This window comes from Kogia breviceps, chromosome 13 (genome assembly GCF_026419965.1).
Source record: "Kogia breviceps isolate mKogBre1 chromosome 13, mKogBre1 haplotype 1, whole genome shotgun sequence".
Lineage (NCBI taxonomy): Eukaryota > Metazoa > Chordata > Mammalia > Artiodactyla > Physeteridae > Kogia > Kogia breviceps.
This window is the reverse complement of record NC_081322.1, coordinates 84366657-84387408: the sequence shown is the minus strand read 5'-3', so window position 1 is coordinate 84387408 and position 20752 is coordinate 84366657. Positions and strand designations below refer to the sequence as shown.

Here is a 20752-nt window from a genome sequence, read left to right as displayed (position 1 = left end):
CGAGGAAATAAATGATCATGTCCCTGAAAAACGGAACCAACGTCTGTTGCGATGGACACAACAGGAAGGCCCTCAGGGAGAGCTGGTCATGAGCTAACCAATCCCCCCACCCCCTGGGCTAAGGCTCCCCGCCTCTCAGACACGTCTCGTCCACACGGCGAGGGTAAAAGGGCAAGATTCGTGCAGCAGCGCCCTCCTTCCCGGGTAAATCGGCCCCTGGCACCCGCGTGCAGAGCCCTCCACAGACCGAGCAGCTGTCTTGCTCTGCCACGAGCCCCTCTCCTCAGTTACAGAGCTGAGCGAGCCTACGGGGGGCGCAGGGGTCCAGGCTCAGCCTCCGCACAGCCTCCTGAGCGGGAGCCTCAGGCTCCTCCCGCCACGGCTGGCCGCACGCAGCTGGACGGTGGTGCTCCGTCCTGACGCCGAGGATCGAGTGCACTGGGCCAGCCTGGCCTCACACTCCCGAATCTTGCAAGACAGCGCACAGGCTGCACCTTACTCGCCCTGGCAGAGATGCTCCCGCGGTGAAAAAACCACTCCAGAGAAACCATGAATTCAGCCCCCACCTGCTGAACTACACGTACCAACCCGTCAGGGAAGGAATCGTCCAGAGACGAGACGAGAACCCAGTCACCCCGCACCAACCACGTGCCAGAAACGGTGCCCAGGGCTTCACGCCTCCTCTCTCTCACCTCATAGCGATTTGGCAGGACAGGCCGAGCTCGTGTTAGTAACAGGTGCCCAGTTTAGGGAGGTTCAGTGACCGAGGTACACGGCCAGGAAGTGGGAGAGCTGCCTTGGAATCGGGTCTGCCCAACCTTTTGCTTTACCCAAGTGCCTCCATGAAGACAAGGGCAGGTTATGAAATATCAGTTCTCTCTCTGGCCTTCAGGGATCTGAGTCAAACTTCAAAGAGAACCACCGAACTCTGGAACAAGAACTGCCGGGGTGGACACCCCGGGACCACGGGCCCGAGGCCGCGCCGCCCACGCCCTTTGTTAGGCTGGGTCACGCCAGGCAGTGAGACATCAGTCTCGCTGACCCTGGACTCGCACTGGGGCCGAGACAGCTGTGCGTGTCACTTACAACCTGGCTCTCGCTGCACGAGAAGCGGATGGTGGTTGACTTCTTGCGGATCTGGTCCGGACACAGGTCGCCGTCGACGTACCTCAGCAGCACCATGCCCTCGCTCCACTGAGGGCCGTCCCTCACTCTGCCCAGGTTCACGGGCTTGGAGCCGCCCAGCAGACACGCGGCCGCCTCCGGAGGGCACGGCTCTGCGGCACAAGCAGAGACAGTTAGGAGCGACCGTCAGCCCCTGGCCAGTCTAGGGCTTAACGAGGGACGTAAGGTCCGGCACGCGACATAGTTGATTCTAACAATCACTGCGAAGTTTCAGTGATTTCTTTTATTAAGTCAGATGCCAATGACACCATGAGTTCTCACTCCATGAAATGCTGTTTTACCACAGATGGGTTAGGGGTGAGCATGGGGTGTGGGGAGAATTCAAGGCAGAACAGCCTCAATTATTTCTGATCCCTGAACAAGATGAAGCTGAAACGCCTAGATTATGCCCATGGAACATTTTAAATGGCCTATATTCACATGCACTCTTACTTTAAGAAGTCACCAAGAACTGTGCCAGTTTCCCAGTCCCCGAAATGTCTGAGTCATCTGCCCTGGGTAAAGAACGAGTCCCACTTCGTGGATTAATAAGAGCCTCGGTGTCACCAATCTCGCCAGCATACAAAGCAAGGGGAAGTGGGCCATGGCCTCAAACCACGCAGAGGAGAAAAATAACTTTCTGGGTTTAAAAAAAAAAAAAAAAAAAAAAAAGACAGGAACAGTGCCCGCTTTGAGTTGAGCCAGACAAGAGGCTGCCTCAGTGAGGCTGCATAAAAGTCCAAGAAGATGGGACAAGTTCCGCCTCCAGGAGCCCGGCGGGCCGCGGATGGCACCAAGGTCTCTGCGGGTTGCTCCCCCTAGTCGCACGGGCACAGCTGAGCTCTAGCCTCATCACCGGCACCGAGGGTCTGGGTGCATCCGTGCAAGGCCCCACTCACCCTGCTCTCAGTGAATACAGAGGGCACATACCCAGAGCTCCACTTCCCGCCCTCCTATCTCCTGCCCTGGCTAAGAAGTACCTGCCACGGTGATTATTTCTACCTACCCTCCAGCTCCCCACGTTCACACAACGGTTATAATGCTCCCAACAGAGCCTTCAGCACTGACTTATCCTGCACCACCGCCAGGGATGGGTCATCGAGACCCTCAGATAATGCTTCCTGCTGCTCCTTGGCAAAACCACTCGTGTGTCCGAGAGCCACGCGCCGTCGAGGAATCTGCTCTTACTTCCCCTTCACCCATAAATCCGCTACAAGCCGTGAGCGCCTCTGCCAGAGACCTCACTCACCCGAGCCCGCCTGCGGGGCCAGCGACTTGCACACGTTGATGATGTAGTGCTCGGTGGCTCCCGTCCTTGTGACGGCTTCCCAGTTGTCCCTGTACCGCGACAGGGACGAGAGGTCGAAGGTGTTCCCAGCCCCGTCTCTGAGAGAGAGAAAGCACCACGGTGAGGTTCAGCTGGATGCTAACAGAGTCTAGCGCTCCGTCTGCAAAGGATCAATTATAAAGGCAGGAGAGTCTACTCCTGACACCCCGGGAATCAGATCCTGCCAGGGACAGAACTCGACACTGGACTCTCCCAGCTCCAGGCAGAATCAGCAACAACCCAGCTTGAGTTCAGGAAATGTCAAGGCTTAGCTCAACAAAATTACGTATTAACCAAAAAAGGCAAAGAGTAAGCGCCTGTCCTGCTCAGGCCGGCGAGAAGACAAGGGTACACGGAGAGTCAAGACACGCAGCGCCCGGGGCAGCCCGGGCAGGCCACCAGCTGTCCAAGCGGGAGGACACCGACAGCCACTGAAATAAAACAGGCTGGCGTTGACCTGCTCGGGTGAGGGTTTACTTACTGCATGAACCCCAAGTGGGGACAGACACTGAGAGCCAGCCCTACTCCAGGTGCAGTTAATGGTAAGAAAGACAAACACTCCCTCTGCAGGGCGCCAGATCCAGGTGGAGACAGAGGACAGCCACAGTGGCCACTGCACCGGGCGGTAACCTCAGCACATCAGAGGACACTGAGAGTCACCCATTCATTCAAAAACTACATGCCAGCTGGGGCTACTGTGTTGAAGGAAAGAGATAAAAATCGCCCGTTTCAGGAAGCCTGCAGAAGTCACACGGTGATTTCTTAAAATGCACAGGATGTCAGACGGCAATGAGAGCGAAGAGGAAGAAGGCCGGGAAGTGGGCATGAAGTCTGGGAGGGGAAAGAGGAGGTGAGAGTTTAGACAATGGCCAGAGAAGGCCTTCTGAGGAGGCCACCGCTGAATAAACTCAGAGAGATGCGGGAGAGCCGGTCACACAGGGACCCGGCAAAGCGCAGCGCGGGCAGAGGCAGCAGCGAGAGCAGAGGGCCCGAGGTGCAGAGAGCCCCGTGCGCTCGCAGGAAGCAAGGATCCCCACGTGGCTGGGGTAGAGCAGACACGAGGAGCCACAGCGCAGGGGCTGAGGGTGCCACCACGTGGGGCGTTCCAGCCGGGAGAGGCAGGGGCTTCACCGCACTGAGGGGACTCAGCGACAGCCTGGGCCGACCTGCAGTCTAACAGGGCCACTCTCATCACTGTGCGGGACGGGCCCAGCGTGGGCCAGGGGACCACCGAGGGGCCACTGCGGCGATGCAGGGGCAAGATGGAGACGGCCTGGGCCAGGGCAGGGAGGTGCTTCCGGAAGAGAGAACTCCAGGTATTTTGAAAGTTGATGGGCCAGAAATGGGATGAGGGCGAAAGGATGGAGTTGGCATTAATACCGGCCTATGTGGGAGACACAGGTATTTGCAAAAGCAGGTCCTCAAGAACTTCATATAATGGAGCATCTGACAGAAACTTATTATAAATGGTTAAAGACCTAAAAGAAGAAATTGAAACTATAATAAAAGAAGTGGGGGTAGAATGGAGGGAAGAAATGATGAATTCGAGTACCAACAGGGACTTCCCTGGTGGTCCAGTGGTTAAGAATCCACCTTCCAGGGCTTCCCTGGTGGCGCAGTGGTTGAGGGTCCGCCTGCCGATGCAGGGGACGCGGGTTCGTGCCCTGGTCCGGGAAGATCCCACGTGCCGCGGAGCGGCTGGGCCCGTGAGCCGTGGCCACTGAGCCTGTGCGTCCGGAGCCTGTGCTCCGCAACGGGAGAGGCCACGACAGTGAGGCCTGCATACCACAAAAAAAAAAAAAAAAAAAAAAAAAAGAATCCACCTTCCAATTCAGGGGACGTGGGTTCGATCCCTGGTTGGGGAACTAAGATCCCACATGCCCTGTGGGGCAACTAAGCCTGCGCGCCACAACTACTGAGCCCACATGCCTAGAGCTCGTGCTCCACAACAAGAGAAACCCACGCATCACAACAAAGAGTAGCCCCCGCTCGCCACAACTAGAGAAAGCCCGTGCGCAGCAACAAAGACGCAACACGGCCAAAAATAAATAAATGAAGAAAATAAATTTTAAAAAAATTTAACAAAATAATAAATAAAAGACATGGTGGATAGAACAGGAAAGCCTAAGATATGATTAATACAAGTCCCAGAAGAAAAGAGACAGAATATGTTAGAGGCAACCTTCAAATATACAATCACTGCAAATATTCCGAAGTGAATAACATTCATCTTTAGTTTAGAAAGCATCGACTTCCAAGCAACATAAACAACAAAGACATACCTAACAAATCAGACTGAGACTGCAGAACAAACACAAGAGAAAATACACAGAAAAGGTAGGTTATCTACAAAGGAATGAAAACAGGACGGACGGGGGCAGATGCTCTGACAGCAGTACCAAGCACTGGAAGATGGTAGATTACCTTCAAAGTGCTGACACACACACACAGAAAGTATTCACCTGGAATTCTGTACCAAGCTAGTGACAATAAAACGAAGCCTTTTCAAGTAAAGACCAAGATTTAACTCGACAGAGTCTCTGTTCGAACCACCGAGCAGTGTGACTCACAGTGTGATTTGTACCCAGGACCAGTCAGCAACCGTGGAAGGAGCCAGCACCACAAGATGAACCAGTAATGGACACCGGTTCCTTTGCTGTCCCTAGTGCAGGTGACACGGCTCTTCACCCCACCAGAGACCAGAAGCAAATAGTTTGCGAACCAGCACTATGCACAGCATTATACTAAACAGAGTACTTAAAGAAAGAGAATTAAGTCAAAAGCAAGGGGTAAAATGCAAAGAGGAACAGTAAGCCAAGGAAATAGAGACATTTCTTTTTCTCTTCAAAAGAAGAAATTTATATAGTCAAGCAACCAATGAATATTTTTTAAAATCACAATAATGACTTATTCAAGAGGTAAGAGAACAAATCAGAACAAAAGCACTCGACCACAGTACCACGGAGATGGGGAGAGAGCGTTGGTGCTACAACGTTCTACGTTCTTTTACTGTTGGAGAGACGGGTATAGTTACTAACTTTAGCTTTCCATTAAATCAAAAATACATGTTTCAGGCAACCATTAAAAGAAAATGAATTATAATTCAGGGAATGCATGATGATATTTTTTTTTTTTTTTTTTTTTTTTTTTTTGCGGTACGCGGGCCTCTCACTGTTGTGGCCTCTCCCGTTGCGGAGCACGGGCTCCGGACGCGCAGGCTCAGCGGCCACGGCTCACGGGCCCAGCCGCTCCACGACATGCGGGATCCTCCCGGACTGGGGCACGAGCCCGTGTCCCCTGCATTGGCAGGCGGACTCTCAACCACTGCGCCACCAGGGAAGCCCCATGATGAGATTTTTTAAAAAGAAACAAAAATATTATAATTAGTATCCTCAGAGATGATTAGAAGGACTTATTTGAAATTCAAAATAAAAATCTCCAAAGGACAGCTGATTTTTTAAAGTTCAGAAAATATTCCAGAATGGAGTAAAAACACAAAAACAGAAGATGAGCAATAAACTTTTCCACCAAACGTATACAATTCTTGTAGGAAATGAGACAATGCCTTCGAAACTGAGGGGAAATTAATTTGAATCTGTAATCCTACTACAGCCAATCAGATTTAAGAGCAAGTTATTGACATTTTCAGACAATGCATGGGTTCTCTCCCATCCGACCTCTCTGAGGAGGATGCAATCTAACAAAACAAAAAAGGAAGCCAAAACAAAGGACATGAAATCCAGGAAGCAGTGGATCCAAGCCAGGAGTGATGCCAAAATGAGCTCTGATCAAAGAGCAGAAAACACACGGCCCAAATCCGAACTGAGACCTTTCTGAAGGAGAACGGTGATTATTTGTAGACACAGCATCATGAAGAACCCTGGCAGTCTGAGATACAATGGGAAAGCATATTATTCTGTCAACAGTAAAAGAGAAAGACAACATAAAATGCCAAGATTTAAAACCTATTCGAGGTAGCTATGTTCCAAATATTAAGCAAACTAAATGTGGAATGATTTTTGGAGCAACTTTTGAAATAGAACAAATGGAAATCTTCTGACCTAAATACTAGGCCTATCTTCCTTCAGTAAGAGGAAGCTAGGAGACGCAAGATTATGTCATTTCTCTGCAGATGCAATCAGACCGTGTGATTTTGCAGCAAATGATGTTTACGCAATACTGTAAACGCCGCTTGCTAGTTTTTAATTCTTTAGAACCACCCTCTGAATAAAGGAGGTAAGACCATTAGAGTTACCCAGCAGGGTACAGCTGTCGTTCTAACCCTGGACACGCACCGGCGACAGTTCGCCGACACTGAGGCGGTGGGAGGGGCGGCAGGGTGGGAGGCAGCACCTGAGGCCCTCATGTTCCTTAGCGGGAAGTAAAGAGACGCCTAAAGGTGATGAAGCAAGAAACAGAGCTTACAGTACATCATCCCATACTCTGAAGGTAGCCAGAAGAGGAAATAAAAATGGAACTAATGAAAATGGGGCAGGGTAGAGGGGAGAGGAGACCAGAATTACATTCCTGGTGTCTGAAGACAGAGTCAACTGACACCATGTGAGGTTGACAGGCACGGGCATATTGATCATTTAGAGTCATGCAAGGCTCCAGACAGAACTACAAGAGGACATGGTAAGAAGTGGGATGAGGCTGAGGAGGAGGAAGCTTACTTCATCCGACACAGTTTTCTGCACTTATGAATTCATACAATATACATGCATAAGCTTGCATTTTAACTGATTCTTCAATTAAGGATAAAAACTGGAAGGAAACAGGGAAATGATTACTTTTTCCCCAGGACAGAATGCTGTAACTCAGTGATTCTTTCCAGGCTGGGTCCTCATGCAACAGAAACATTAGCATGTCCCTTAACTATCCAGAAATGTGTAGACCCATGAAACCCAGATCTCCAGGGATGGAACCCAAGATGTGTATTTTGTAACAGTTCTGAGGGTGACACTGCTGAAATTCACACACAATGAAGACCTCCACCTTATCTCAGGAGCTGCCAACCACCTCATTTCGGGAGCCTCCTTGAGTCACAGGTAACAGAACAAAGGAACCGGTGATGGCAGCTGAGAACCTGGAGGGTGGGTGTCACCCCCTGGCGCTCTCTCCAACCCCCCCGCCACCACCATGCAGCTCCACCATCTCCCTCTCCACGTCTTTTTCACCAGACACAGGCAGCATCCAGGGGGGGGCAGAGGCCAGGGGACAACCTGGTCACCCCAATCCACTCACACCCATGAATCATACAAGGTTTCCTGTTTCAACTCCAGTCACTTCCCTGTACCTTAACACAAGGTAATCAAAGAATACGAAAGTTGGGAAGGATTTAGCCGTTACCCTAATCCAGCTCCTCAGTTTAACATTCAGGAACTAAGGCTTAGAGAAATCACCTGACCAATCTAATCCCATCCCCCGCCCGGCCACTAACTTATTTTTTTAAAATATTTATTTATTTATTAGGTTGTGCCGGGTCTTAGTTGCTGCACGTGGGCTCCTTAGCTGTGGCATGTGAATTCTTAGTCGCAGCATGCATGTGGGAGCTAGTTCCCCGGCCAGGGATCCAACCCGGGCCCCCTGCATTGGGAGCACGGAGTCTTAGCCACTGCGCCACAGGGGAAGTCCCCCGGCCACTAACTATTAAAGCAAAATATTATCAAGTAAACCTGACTGCCCCAGGGTCAACGGCCGCACCGACTTACTTGAATGAGCACTCGGTCAGGTCGAAGGGCGGGCAGGCATACTGCGTGTGCCACTCGAACAAGTAGGAGCAGTCAGAAGTCTCCTGGAGAAACATGGGCTGCGGAAGTGGAGAGACGTGTCCGTGAATCGGTACGCGTCAGATAGTCGGTGCTTTAAGGATGCAGATAGTAAGGGACGGGCCTGCTCATTACACTCTACACAGACTGATCAAGGTGTGAACACAGTTTCTGGAAATAACGTACCTAAGCTAAGCTAACCAGGACGTTTAACGAGGCGTAAGAGCAGATTCACTTTGTAAAGACAAAGGCAAAGGGGGGAGGGCAAGGCGGCCCCCCGCTGTGCTGAGCACACTCACCGCCTGGGTGCTGCGGTCACAGTAGAAGATGATGGTCGTGGAGCGCTGGTACACCTTATGGCAGGTGTCCCCACCGGTGTAGTTCATCTTCAACACCCCGTTCTCATAGGTCAGCTTCTGGGTAAGGAGACCTGCTCAAGAAGCAGCCGGTTCAACAGGGATCAGTTCAGGAAGCCCCAGGCTGGTCAACACACACATGGTGCATCACACACTGAACGAACACAAGACCGAGTGTGCCTGGCCTATCGGCACTGCGCCACCAGCTCCGTCACGTGACACCGTAGAGACTAGAATCAGCCCTCCTCTCGCCCAAGGCTGCGACCTTATAGACTAAGCACGGGTTCAACGACATACAGAGAGCGCCGGCCTGATGAGCTCAGAGGACGTCCCTTCCTCTTCACAGCCCCTCAGCGAGGCCCATGTACTCACCCCATCAGCTGCCTCAACTTCTTTCTTAAAGATTCTTAAACTTACCATCATTTGCCCAGCTGCTGAGACAGCATGAGGACCAACAGCCTGTCTTATACATTTTACAGCCCAACCCTGTACGAAATGTGTCCCCTTTGTCTCAGTTCTAGAAAGTACTACCTCAGAACACCACCCACTAGTAGTTCAGTGGGTCCCAAAGTTGGAATAAAAAGAAGACATATGATCTTAGAATTGGTAACTGGTGTTGCTAAATAAGAATGAAATAAACACTAACAACACTTATCAGTACATGTCACGGTGACAAAAATCAAGTGAAATCAGAAACATCGTTGGGCGCAGGGGGGACGGCTGGGAGCGGAACCGAGACAGCAGTGTGGGGAGACGCAGAGTTCGCGTCTCCCCACAACTGAGGCGCCTGCCGGACGCTGCTGGGGGACCCTGACACCTAAGGAGACGGGAAGAACCCCGAGCAAACTGGTAGGACGTGAGGGGATGAGGGGGTTGGAGAAGTGGACACCCGACAGGACCGGCACTCCGAGGGGTGGCTGAGGTGGGGAAGGGTTCCCATGAATGAAGGGACCCCCAGGGGCTCCGATCAGTGGGGAGTAGGCCCAGCGTTTCCCCTGCCCAATCGGCCGGGGAAGTCTGCCCAGCTCCCGGACCGGGTCCTACACCCTCAGAGATCCCCTCTGGGCCGGGTTGATCCTGGAGACATAGGAGGGAGGCCAGGAGAGAACAGGAGAGGCAGGAGGGAGGTGGCTCTCCAGGACCAGAGGAGCGGGAAAGGAGCAAGGGTGTTTGCCCCCCCTACTCGAACCCAGGAAGGCTGCTGGGCTCCCAGGTGGGGTCCCCCGCCCTATGAGACCAAGGGCAGGAGGCACGCCTGGGCCCCTTCTGTTCCTTGAGCCTGAGCCCCACCCCCTACACCCCCCAGGGCCTTTTCCAGCCCTGTGGGTACTAAGTATATGTGCCCCGCCAACCACCCAAGCCCCACCCCTGCTCAGGCCCTGCCCTCCACAGCCAAGGCCTTTTCCACCTTTTTTTTCCTCCTCTTCCCCCCCCCGATTGTAGTTCCTTTTTACCTTTCAGTTGTTGTTTCATCTATATTTTTATCTTTATATTTTTTCTAGCACATCTGTTAGTTTCCTAGTCTAACTGTATTTTTTACTTTGTTATTGTTCTTTTTTTTTTTTTTTTTGCCACCCCTCACAGCTTGCAGGATCTTGGTTCACAAGCTGGGGGTCAGGCCAAAGCTCCGGCAGTGGGAGCTCTGAGTCTCAACCACTGGACTAACAGAGAACTTCAGACCCCAGGGAATATTCATCAGAGTGAGGTCTCCCAGAGGTCCTCATCTCAGGTCTTGGTGCTACCCAACAGCCTACAAACTCCAGTGTTGGAAGCCTCAGGCCAAACAACCAGGAAGACAGGAACACAATCCCACTCATTTTAAAAAAAAGGAAAAAAAGAAAAAAAAGAGATGGCAAAAAAGTATGTCACAGATGAAGGAGCAAGGTAAAAACCTACAAGATCAAATAAATGAGGAGGGAGTAGGCGATCTACCTGAAAAGGAATTCAGAGTAGTAACAGTAAAGATGATCCAGAATCTCGGAAATGGAATGGAGGCACGGATTGAGAAAATACAAGAAATGTTTAAGAAAGATCTAGAAGAACTAAAGAACAAACAAACGGAGATGAACAACACAATAAGTGAAATGAAAAATACACTAGAAGGAATCAATAACAGAATAACAGAGGCAGGAGAACAAGTACGTGAGCTGGAAGACAAAACGGTGGAAATAACTGCTGAGGAGCAAAATAAAGAAAAAAGAATGAAAAGAATTGGAAACAATTTCAGAGACCTCTGGGACAACACTAAAAGCAACAACATTAGAATGACAGGGGTCCCAGAAAAAGAAGAGAAAAAGAAAGGCTCTGAGAAAATATCTGAAGAGATTATAGTGGAAAACTTCACAAACATGGGAAAGGAAATAGTCACCCAAGTCCAGGAAGCACACAGAGTCCCACACAGGATAAACCCTAGGAGAAACACACCAAAACACATATTAATAAAACTAACAAAAATTAAATTCAAAGAAAAAATATTAAAAGCAGCAAGGGAAAAACAAAAACTAACATACAAAGGAATCCCCATAAGGTTATCATCTGATTTTTCAGCAGAAACTCTGCAGGCCAGAAGGGAGTGGCAGGATATACTTAAAGCGATGAAAGAAAGAACCTACAACCCAGATTACTCTACCCAGCAAGGATCTCATTCAGATTCGACAGAGAAGTCAAAAGCTTTTCAGACAAGCAAAAACTAAGAGAATCCAGCACCACCAAATTAACTTTACAACAAATGCTAAAGAAACTTCTCTAGGTGGGAAACACAAGAAAAAGACCCACAAAAACAAACCCAAAACAATTAAGAAAATGGTAATAGGAACATACGTATCGATAATAACCTTGAATGTAAATGGACTAAAAATGTCCCAACCAAAAGACATAGACTGGCTGAATGGATACAAAAACAAGGCCCATATATATGCTGTCTACAAGAGATCCACTTCAGACCTAGGGACACATACAAACTAGAAGTGAAGGGATAGAAAAAGATATTCCATGCAAATGGAAATCAAAAGAAAGCTGGAGTAGCAATATGCATATCAGATAAAACAGACTTTAAGACTGTTGCAAGAGATAAGGAAAAACACTACATAATGATCAAGGGATCAATCCAAGATGATATAGCAATTATAAATGTTTATGCACCCAACATAGGAGCACCTCAACACATAAGGCAAATGCTAACAACCATGAAAGAGGAAATCGACAGTAACACAATAATAGTGGGGGACTTTAACACCCCACTTACACCAACGGACAGATCATCCAAACAGAAAATAAATAAGGAAATACAAGCTTTAAGTGACACAATAGACCAGGTAGATTTAATTGATATTTACAGACCTTTCCACCCGAAAGCGGTAGAATACATTTTCTTCTCAAGTGTACACAGAACATTCTCTAGGATCGATCACACCTTGGGTCACACATCAAGCCTCAGAAAATTTACAAAAATTGAAATTGTATCAAGCATCTTTTCTGACCACGCTATGGTGGTGACCACGCTATCTTTTCCAATGCTATGAGACTGGAAATCAATTACAGGAAAAAAATTGTAAAAACCACAAATACATGGAGGCTGAACAGTGTGCTACTAAATAACCAAGAGATCACTGAAGAAATCAAAAAAGAAATTTAAAAATACACAGAAACAAATGACAAGAAAAACACAATGACCCTATGGGATACAGCAAAAGCAGTTCTAAGAGGGAAGTTTATAGCAGTTCAATTTCACCTCAAGAAACAAGAAAAATCTCAAATAAACAATCTAACCCTACACCTAAAGTAACTAGAGAAAGAAGAACAAAGAAAACCCAAAGTCAGTAAAGGAAAGAAATCACAAAGATCAGAGCATAAATAAATGAAATAGAAACAAAGAAAACAGCAAAGATTAATAAAACTAAAAGCTGGTTCTTTGAGAAGATAAACAAAATTGATAAACCCTTAGCCAGACTCATCAAGAAAAAAAGGGAGAGGATGCAAATCAATAAAATCAGAAATGAAAAAGGAGAAATCACAACTGACACTGCAGAAATACAAAGGATTATAAGAGGCCACTACAAACAACTATATGCCAATAAAATGGACAACTATGAAGAAATGGACAAATTCTTGGAAAGGTACAATTTTCCAAGACTGAACCAGGAAGAATTAGAAAATATAAACAGACCTATCACAAGTAATGAAATTGAAACTGCAATTAAAAATCTTCCAACAGGGCTTCCCTGGTGGCGCAGCGGTTGAGAGTCCACCTGCCAGTGCAGGGGACACGGGTTCGTGCCCTGGTCTGGGAGGATCCCACATACCACGGAGCGGCTGGGCCCATGAGCCATGGCCATTGAGCCTGTGCTCCGCAACAGGATTGAGAGACCACAACAGTGAGAGGCCTGTGTACCGCAAAAAAAAAAAAAAAAAAAATCTTCCAACAAACAAAAGTCCAGGACCAGACGGCTTCACAGGCAAATTCTATCAAACATTTAGAGAAGAACTAACACTCATCCTTCCCAAACTCTTCCAAAAAATTGCAGAGGGAGGAACACTCCCAAATTCATTCTATGAAGCCACCATCACCCTGATACCAAAACCAGAAAAAGATATCACAAAAAAAGAAAATTATAGACCAATATCACTGATGAATATAGATGCAAAAATCCTGAACAAAATACTTGCAAACAGAGTCCAACAACATATTGAAAGGATCATACACCATGATCAAGTGGGATTTATCCCAGGGATGCAAGGATTCCTCAATATATGCAAATCAATCCATGTGATACACCATATTAACTAAGGAATAAAAACCATATGATCATCTCAATAGACGCAGAAAAAACTTTTGACAAAATTCAACACCCATTTATGATAAAAACTCTCCACAAAACGGGCATAGAGGGAAACTACCTCAACATAATAAAGGCCATATATGACAAAGCACAGCAAACATCATTGTCAATGGTGAAAAACTGAAAGCATTTCCACTAAGATCAGGAACAAGACAAGGATGTCCACTCTCGGCACTCTTATTCAACATAGTTTTGGAAGTCCTAGCCATGGCAATTAGAGAAAAAAAAAGAAATAAAAGGAATACATGTTAGAAAAGAAGAAGTAAAACTGTCACTGTTTGCAGATGACATGATACTATATATAGAAAATCCTAAAGTTGCCACCAGAAAAGTACTAGAATTAATCAATGAATCTGGTAAGATTGCAAGATACAAAATTAATGCACAGAAATCTCTTGCATTCCTATATGCTAACAATGAAAAATCAGAAAGAGAAATTAAGGAAACAATCCCATCTACCATCACAACAAAAAGAATAAAATACCTAGGAATAAACCTACCTAAGGAGGCGAAAGACTTGTACTCAGAAAACTGTAAAACACTGATGAAAGAAATCAAAGATGACATAAACAGATGGAGAAATATACTATGTTCTTGGATTGGAAGAATCAATATTGTGAAAATGACTATATGACCCAAAGCAATCTACAGATTCAATGCAATCCCTATCTAATTACCAATGGCATTTTTCACAGAACTAGAACAAAAAATTTTACAATTTGTATGGAAAAACAAAAGACTCCGAATAGCCAAAGCAATCTTGAGAAAGAAAAACAGAGCTGGAGGAATCACGCTCCCTGACTTCAAACTATACTACAAAGCTACAGTAATGAAGACAGTATGGTACTGGCACAAAACCAGAAATATAGATCAGTGGTACAGGATAGAAAGCCCAGAGATAAACCCACGCACATATGGTCACCTAATTTACAAAAAAGGAGGCAAGAACGTATGATGGAGAAAAGACAGCTTCTTCGATAAGTGGTGCAGGGAAAACTGGACAGCTACATTTAAAAGAATGAAATTAGAACACTCCCTAACACCATACACAAAAATAAACTTCAGGGCTTCCCTGGTGGCGCAGTGGTTGGGAGTCCGCCTGCCAATGCAGGGGACGCGGGTTCATGCCCCGGTCTGGGAGGATCCCACATGCCGCGGAGCGGCTGGGCCCGTGAGCCATGGCCGCTGAGCCTGCACGTCCGGAGCCTGTGCTCCGCAACGGGAGAGGCCACAACAGTGAGAGGCCCGCAAAAAAAAAAAAAAAAAAACTTCAAACAGATTAAAGACTTAAATGTAAGACTATAAAACTCTTAGAGGAAAACACAGGAAAAATACTCTTTGACATAAACCACAGCAAGATCTTTTTTTGACCCACCTCCTAGAGTAATGGAAATAAAAACAGAAATAAACAATGGGACCTAATGAAATTTAAAAGCTTTTGCACAGCAAAGGAAACCATAAACAAGATGAAAAGACAGCCCTCAGAATGGCAGAAAATATTTGCAAATGAAACAATGGGACAAAGGATTAATCTCCAAAACATACAAACATCTCATGGAGCTCAATGTCAAAAAAACAAAATTCAATTAAAAAATGAGTGGAAGTGGGCTTCCCTGGTGGCGCAGTGGTTGAGAATCCGCCTGCCGATGCGGGGGTCACGGGTTCGTGCCCTGGTCCGGGAGGATCCCACGTGCCGCGGAGCGGCTGGGCCCGTGAGCCGTGGCCGCTGGGCCTGCGCGTCCGGAGCCTGTGCTCCGCAACGGGAGAGGCCACAGCAGTGAGAGGCCCGCATACCGCAAAAAAAAAAAAAAAAAAAAAAAAAAAAAAAAAATGAGTGGAAGACCTAAATAGACATTTCACCAAAGAAGACATAGAGGCCAAGAGGCACATGAAAAGATGTTCAGCATCACTAATTATTAGAGAAATGCAAATCAAAACTACAATGAGGTATCACCTCACAACAGTCAGAATGGCCATTATCAAAAATCTAGAAACAATAAATGCTGGAAAGGGTGTGGTGAAAAAGGAACCCTGCTGCTCCGCTGGTGAGAATGTAAACTGATACAACCACTATGGAGAACAGTATGGAGGTTCCTTAAAAAACTAAAAACAGAACTACCATATGACCCAGCAATTCCACTATTGGGCATATACCCTGAGAAAACCATAATTCAAAAAGAGTCATGTACCACAATGTTCACTGCAGCACTATTTACAATAGCCAGGACATGGAAGCAACCTAAGTGTCCACTGACAGATGAATGGATAAAGAAGATGTGGCATGTATATACAATGGAATATTACTCAGCCATAACAAGAAACGAAACTGAGTAACTTGTAGTGAGGTGGATGGACCGAGAGTGTGTCATACAGAGTAAAGTAAGTCAGAAAGAGAAATACAAATACCATATGCTAACACATATATATAGAATCTTAAAAAAAAAAAATGGTATTGATGAACCTAGTGGCAGGACAGGAGTAAAGACGTAGACATAGAGAAATGACTTGAGGACACGGGGTGGTGGGGGAGGGAGAAGCTTGGGTGAAGTGAGAGTAGCATCGACATGTACACACTATCTACACTATCGAATGTAAAATATTTAGCTTGTGGGAAACAGCACCATAGCACAGGGAGATCAGCTTTGCGATGACCTAGAGACATGATAGGGAGGGTGGGAGGGAGGCTCAAGAGGGAGGGGATATGGGGACATATGTACGCATACGGCTGATTCACTTTTGTTGTACAACAGAAACTAACACAGTATTGTGATGCAATTATACTCCAATAAAGATTAAAAAAAAAAAAAAAACAAACATCACTCACACACTGTTTTACACAAACACAGCAGACATTCCTCCTACTCAGGAAAGTTATAATCTTTAGATCTTAAATCATAAGATATAATCATAACATCTTAAATGTGGAATTCCACTCTTTTGCAAAAAGAGAGGGAACAACCAAGGTACCTGCCACTTTCTGAAATCCCTGGGGTCCCCGTTTTGCCTGACAGGATGAGATGACTTTGGACTTGTCATCGGTCGAGCAGACACCGGAGGACAGCTTTCCACAGACCCGGAAGTAATAGGTGTATTCGCCAGCACTCACGACGGTGTCGTTTAGGCCAAGAGGCTTCAGGTCATACATGTTGCCGTGCCTTGGGTCTCTCACCTCACAGTTGTCCCCTTCAAGAACACGAGAGGGGAAGGGCGATCACACACACTCACACCCTGAGGCAAAAGTTCTGCAACTTTTAATCAGCTAAGTACTGTCTCAAAAGAGTTATTAAACATCGCTTCCACCTTCAAGCCTCCTTTTGTCTGTATACGTAAGACAAACTGCCTGGCAAACGGCTTTCTCGAAAAGCTTAGGTCACAGGATGAGGACCCACTTAAACAAAACCAAACCCCACGTTCGTGTGAGATGCCGAGTCCGTCAGTCTGGGTAGGTGAGGAAAACGTAGCTGGCAAAGTGAGCAATGGAGTGGAGTGAAAAAAGAAGCTGCCCGCCCACTAATGGACGTTTCACGGTCACGCACGGGGTTTCACACCTAAGATGCTGTTAGAACACCCCCTACTTCACACACTCCCCAGCATCAGTGAGCAGGGCCGGGTCTCACCTTCCACGCGGATGACGGGACAGGCTTCCACGGTTCTCCAGACGAACACATACTCACAGTCGTCCAGGAGCTGAAAGGTCGGGGATCCCTACAACGGAAACCAACAGCTCACCGTGTTCTCATTTAACTAAAAAATGAGTCACATGGTAGCTAGAACTAATACCCAACTTGTAACCTCCACGAGAGAAGTACATGGCACTTAAGAAACACATCGGTCGGATCTGGGGGGAAACGGCACATTCCAGTCAAACCCTACCGACGGCCTAAAACCCCGACAACTCAGGCACGTTCTACATCAGACAGAAGATCTGGAGACCGGAGGGGCGCGAGAACGAGACACGACAGACACGCACCGTCGTGTGGGCGCACTCGAGCGTTATCCTGGTGGAGAAGCGCTGGCTCCCGCACTTGTCGCCGTTGACGTAGACGATGCTCAGAGACCCGTTGGCGGCGACCTGGGGGCTGACCTGCACGACGCCCAGGTTCCAGCTGTCCTCTTCCGACACGAGGCAGGACCCCACCGCGCTGCCTGGAAGGGCCAGGAGAGCCAATGAACTTGGGGCTGGGAGGAAAGGCAGACCGAACCGGAGTCCGATGCTCGGAACTCACCGTGGCAGCCAGGGATGTACGGGAGCGGGTTGCAGACGCTCAAGTAGAAGGTTCTCCTCCTTCCATCAGCCGAGGTGTCAACCGCAGTCCAAGGCTTCTTGGCTTTGCTTAGGCCGCTCAGATCATACTCGTTCCCAGCGAGGTCTGGAACACATGAAAACGCTGGAAATCCCTGCCTTCCCGGCAGCTTTGGGCACCGCCTCTCAACCCCAAAGACCAAGGATGCACGAACTTAACGTTCAAAACGGGGATTTCCCCGGTGGCGCAGCGGCTAAGACTCCGGCGCTCCCAACGCAGGCGGCCCGGGTTCGATCCCCGGTCAGGGAACTAGATCCCACACGCATGCCGCAACTAAGGAGCCCGCCGGGCACAACTAGGACCCAGCACAGCCAAATAAATAAATAAACAAATACTTTTTTAAAAAATTAAAGCATTCGTAACAGAGAAATGAGGAGATCCACAGGAAGCCGAGAGGCTTCTCCTACAGAAACATACACCTGCCCTGACCCTCAAAATCTCCATTACAGCAAATCAGCACGGGTGTGCAGGTGAGGCTGGGGGCCACCACAAAGAATGAGGGCTGTTGGAGACCCGGTTCAGCACCCACGTACACCTTACGGAGCTTTATCCTCTTGTTCTTCTCTTCTCTTACACTGTAAGAAGCTCTGACAGTGTACCTGATTTTTTTCCCCTGGTTTTCTTCTCCGTTCTTAACCAGCGCCAGATCCCAAACTATAGCTCAAAACCATTAATTATGTATCTAGATTCTCTTCAAGAGAAGCTTTACAATTCCAGTACCATTCAAAGAAAATATGTAACACATATATCATGCTGCCTGTAAAGTAAAACATACGGTACCCAGAGACACGCGTGCGCGCACACACAGACACACACACTGACACGTGAGCACACACGCTTTTGACCGGCCTCTTAATTCCTGGTCCCCCGGCCTCACCCGTGACTTGGCAATCCACCGGAGAAGGTACACAGGCCAATGCAGTTTCAAACTCAAAGAAAGTGTCCCGGATCCCCAGGCCAGAGTCAATGTCTTGATGCAGGAATCTGGGGGTCCCCGGGTAAACGTCGTCATTGCAGACGAAGCGGATGATGAAAGTGTCAGCCCTCCCTGGGAACAAGAAGACCAGACTGTAGGAACCCACAGCGATCACGGTGCAGTCGAACACGCATGTGGTACCGGGACGGTGGGCCCGGGAACAAGCCTCCAGGCCATCCTCTAAGAAAATCGCGGCAAAGCGCCAGGTCTGCCTCAGGGACCTTATCTGATCTACGAAGTGGCCACGTTCACCGTGCTAGCGACCCACGTAAAGACGGCTTACACCGTGGACCTGGTGTCTTGGCATTCTGCTATTCCAGGAAGTGTGCAAATGCTATATCCGTGTATCCATCCGAGCATTAGAAAAACGTCACTCTCCTTTACGGGTTTATTCGACAATATTTACTAAGTTCCTACTACGCACAGGAGTGAAAGAAACAAGAAAACCCGCCCTACTGGGAGCTGACACTCCGGTCCAGCGCCCAAGTAGTAAGCAAACTAAAGGCAACCCCTCACAGACCAGCTGGAAACGAAGGAAAACACCGCAGGGACGGGGCCTAAGAAACCCCAAGGGTGGTGGGGAAGAGGCATGGCGGTTTCCAACGCAGTGGCCGGGCTCCCTGAGAAGGTGCCACCTGAGCCCACCCCGAAGAAGTGAAGAGAAGAAATGAACTGCCTGGCCGTCAGAGGGGACAGCACTGCGGACACAGTGAACAGCAAGGACGAAGGCTCGGCGGGGGCGGGGTGGGGGGGGAGTGGGCCCCCACAGCGCCAGAAGCAGGGGGTCAGCGGCAGTGAGCGAGCACGGTGGCGGGTGACCCCGGCAGAGGGGCGGCCAGTGTCCCTCGGCCACTGGACAGGGCTGGCTGCTGCTCTGGGCGCACGTGGAGCCCTGGGGGGCCTGAGCCGGGAGAGACGTCCATCGCCCAACACGTCAAACACCACTCCGACTGGCCCGCTGAACACAGGCCACTGGGGTGGGGTGGGGAGGACGCAAAGCAGGACGGCCAACGCGGAGGCTCCCGCGGGCAGGGGACCACGGTTGGGCGGTGAGCACCGGAGGCTGCACGAGGGGAAGGACCCTAGGGTCATCAACACGTTAACCCTCACAGGGGACCAGAGACGCCCGGCGAATACAGGAGGAAACTGAGGCAAAAAGAGGGCAAGGAGCGAGTCTGGGCAGCACGGCGCTAAGGGCTGGTTACACGTGCGCTGCGCCCCTGGGGTTGCCGGCGCCTGGATTCAAAGCCAGCAGAATAAATGTCAGCGGCTGTCAGCCAGACGATTAGGGCAAAAAAAAAATTATGTATAAATGCCTAATCTATTTCAGTTTTAAACAGCACTCTGGAACTGGAGAGCAGAAGAATTATAAACAAGAATGAAGCATGCTGCTTTTTGGATACTGAAGTGAGTGAGCGAGCACCTGACTGTTTTGACCAAGAGTTGAAGAACTTTCCATCGGTAGAGCAAGGGATTACCACTCCCCCGGCTCTACTAGGTTCTCCTCTAACCAACTAAAATTATCTCAGTCTGTGGTCCAAACCCTCCCCAACAAATGATACATAACAAGATCAATTCCCTTTCTAGGACAACCCTTCCAGGATCTGAGAGCAGCCCCCAGGCCCTATGTTTTCTGTCCCTGAAGTTAAGAAGACGCCAATTCTTAAATCCCCTTCACAGGAATCCTGAACTCATTCCTTCGACGCCCTGAGAGTTCTCTTCCCAGCGTGAGAGTGGACCTGTCAGCTTGAGCGTGACGCCCCAAAGGAGCCGATGACCGCACACTGTCATGGGTGCGGGAGGGCAGAGCCATTCCCACTCCCTTCTGGATACTAAGTTCCTCTGACATCGACTCAGACGTCCCTCATATTTTCCGCCCCACACGTCACACGACCGCCCCCTCGCGAGTCCATCCGGTGCGGTGCGAAGAGCACAGGTCGAGAAGTCACAGGGCGTGGGTTCCAACCTCAGCTTTCCTGCTCACTGGCCGTGTGTGTGACTGCACCTCTGTGGACCTCC

The 20752-nt window shown here is 48.7% G+C and overlaps 1 protein-coding gene across 1 annotated transcript in view; it reads right to left on the bottom strand.

The window, feature by feature from the left end:
- Positions 1 to 20752, bottom strand: part of IGF2R (insulin like growth factor 2 receptor) — a 109477-nt gene that overhangs the window by 21881 nt on the left and 66844 nt on the right. Inside the window, exons 23-31 of the mRNA XM_059083757.2 lie at positions 18635 to 18805; positions 17680 to 17823; positions 17424 to 17599; positions 17071 to 17158; positions 16421 to 16636; positions 8559 to 8689; positions 8203 to 8300; positions 2414 to 2550; positions 1087 to 1277 (exon numbers count right to left, since the gene is read on the bottom strand). Coding sequence (XP_058939740.1) covers positions 1087 to 1277; positions 2414 to 2550; positions 8203 to 8300; positions 8559 to 8689; positions 16421 to 16636; positions 17071 to 17158; positions 17424 to 17599; positions 17680 to 17823; positions 18635 to 18805 — 1352 coding nt within the window. The remainder of the gene's footprint in view (positions 1 to 1086; positions 1278 to 2413; positions 2551 to 8202; positions 8301 to 8558; positions 8690 to 16420; positions 16637 to 17070; positions 17159 to 17423; positions 17600 to 17679; positions 17824 to 18634; positions 18806 to 20752) is intronic.